Source organism: Tupaia chinensis, unplaced genomic scaffold (genome assembly GCF_000334495.1).
Source record: "Tupaia chinensis unplaced genomic scaffold, TupChi_1.0 Scaffold000286_1, whole genome shotgun sequence".
Classification (NCBI taxonomy): domain Eukaryota; kingdom Metazoa; phylum Chordata; class Mammalia; order Scandentia; family Tupaiidae; genus Tupaia; species Tupaia belangeri.
The window spans coordinates 523930-525727 of NW_006159770.1; the positions used below are offsets into that span (position 1 = coordinate 523930).

Here is a 1798-nt window from a genome sequence, read left to right on the forward strand (position 1 = left end):
CAGGGGAGCCAGAGGGGCATAAGCGATGGCCGCGGGGACCAGGGGGACCAGGACTGGGGGATGCCGGTGACCTGGGGTGGGGCGGCACGCGGGGCTGGCGGGTGTGAGGTCAGCAGGTCCAGGGCTGTGTGTGTCCGTCTGTCTGTCCCTGGGGGGTCCTGTCTGGCCTTGGGGGGGTGACGGGCAGGCCAGCCACAGAGGCAGCCCGAACCTGTTATTAGCGGTGAGGGCCTCGACGGCGGGGCCTCCCCAGGACCAAACCTCCGTCCAGGAGGGCGGCCCCGCCCCCCACCCCCTCCTTGATCCCTGCGGAATCCCGGGAATTGGGAAGTGGGTCCGGAGGGTGTTGACACAGGAAGCGGTCAGCAGCTGCCGCCTGGGCCCCAAGCCCCTCTGACCCCGCAGCCCGGCCCCCTGCTGGGCCCCCACCTGTGTCATCTCTGACGGAGGCAGCCTGGGGGGCAGCCGGGCCGCTCAGCACCCACCAGGATGTTTACAGGAGGGAGGGGTGACGGGGATCTCCCCAGCCTTCCCAGAAAGGAGGACTGGGCTTCTGGGCAGGCCGCCCGGCCCCTCCTCCCGCAGTCTGGGAGGCGGACCCCCACCCTGTCGGCTCGGGGCAGAGCCAGGAGGCCAGGCCCCAGAGGAGCCCTGCAGGGCCGAGACCCCTGCTGTCCACGATGCCCTGAGCAGGCACTGAGCGGGGCCCAGGGTCACAATCCTGCGCCCTGCCCCTCTTCAGCACTGGAGGAAACCCACAGACAGCTGGGGGCTCCGCTGACAGCTCCAGTTTACAGGGAAGCTCAACTGGGGAGGCTGGGGCATCCCTGCCCCGGCTGGCACCTGGGTGGGTGTAGGGAGGAGTGGTTCGGCAGGTGCTCTGGCCCCCCCAGCTTTCCCTCTAGGTCTCCTGGTTGTAGGGGGCCTTCCCTAACAATGGGGCTCAGTGAAGCCTCGGGTCTGTCCAGCCCCTTCCTCTGGTTGCTAAGGGGAGACCCCTAGCAACAGTGGGGTTTCAGGAGCCTCAGAGCCACCCAGAGCTGCCTGCCCAGACGTCGGCATGCAAAGGAAAGGGCCTCTCCTAAGAGGCCCCCAGATTCCCCGCAGAACCCCGGGGCCATAGAGACCCCAGGCCCCAGGCCCTTTCCAGGTCAGCCCCACCCCCAGGTGGCTAAGGAGGCTCTTCTGAAGCCCGCGACCGCCCAGTGCCTCTTCCCCTGGTCGCTAAAGAAGCACCCCAGCACAGCTGGCAGCGCCCTTCCCACCTCCCTTGCTGGGGGGCTGCCCAGCAACAGAACTCAGAATCTTGGGGGTGCAGCGGGGCGGGGCGGTCGCCAGGGTGATGTCCTCAAGGCCTCTGCCCACAGACGCCTCAGAGCTCAGGGCAGGCGACATGGTGGGCCCTGGGATCCCAGCGCTGGGCCTGATCCTGCTACTGCAGGGCTCAGCAGGTGAGGGCGAGGGGTGGGCGAGAGGAAGGGCAGGGGGCGAAGGGTGGGCAGGGGCGAGGGGGCCCCTCACCACCCCTTTCCTCTCACAGACGGCAATGGAATCCAGGGATTCTTCTACCCATGGAGTGAGCAGTGGGGAAACTCTGGGTCCCGTCTGCGGGGGCGCTGGGCTGGATCCCTTGCCGAGGGGGGCTGGGCTGGACCCCTGGCCAGAGGGGGGCTGGGCTGGATCCCTGGCCTAGGGGGACTGGGCTGGACCCCTGACCCGATGGCCCAAGGGGGGCTGGGCTGGATCCCTGGCCTAGGGGGACTGGGCTGGACCCCTGGCCCGACGGGCCCAGGGGGGG

General features: G+C 69.1%; 1 protein-coding gene across 1 annotated transcript in view; it reads left to right on the forward strand.

Annotated features, from left to right (window-relative positions):
- Positions 1–631: 631 nt before the first annotated feature.
- Positions 632–1798, forward strand: part of TMEM190 (transmembrane protein 190) — a 2453-nt gene continuing 1286 nt past the window's right edge. Inside the window, exons 1-2 of the mRNA XM_006150356.3 lie at positions 632–1451; positions 1541–1576. Coding sequence (XP_006150418.3) covers positions 1343–1451; positions 1541–1576 — 145 coding nt within the window. The 5' untranslated portion in view covers positions 632–1342. The remainder of the gene's footprint in view (positions 1452–1540; positions 1577–1798) is intronic.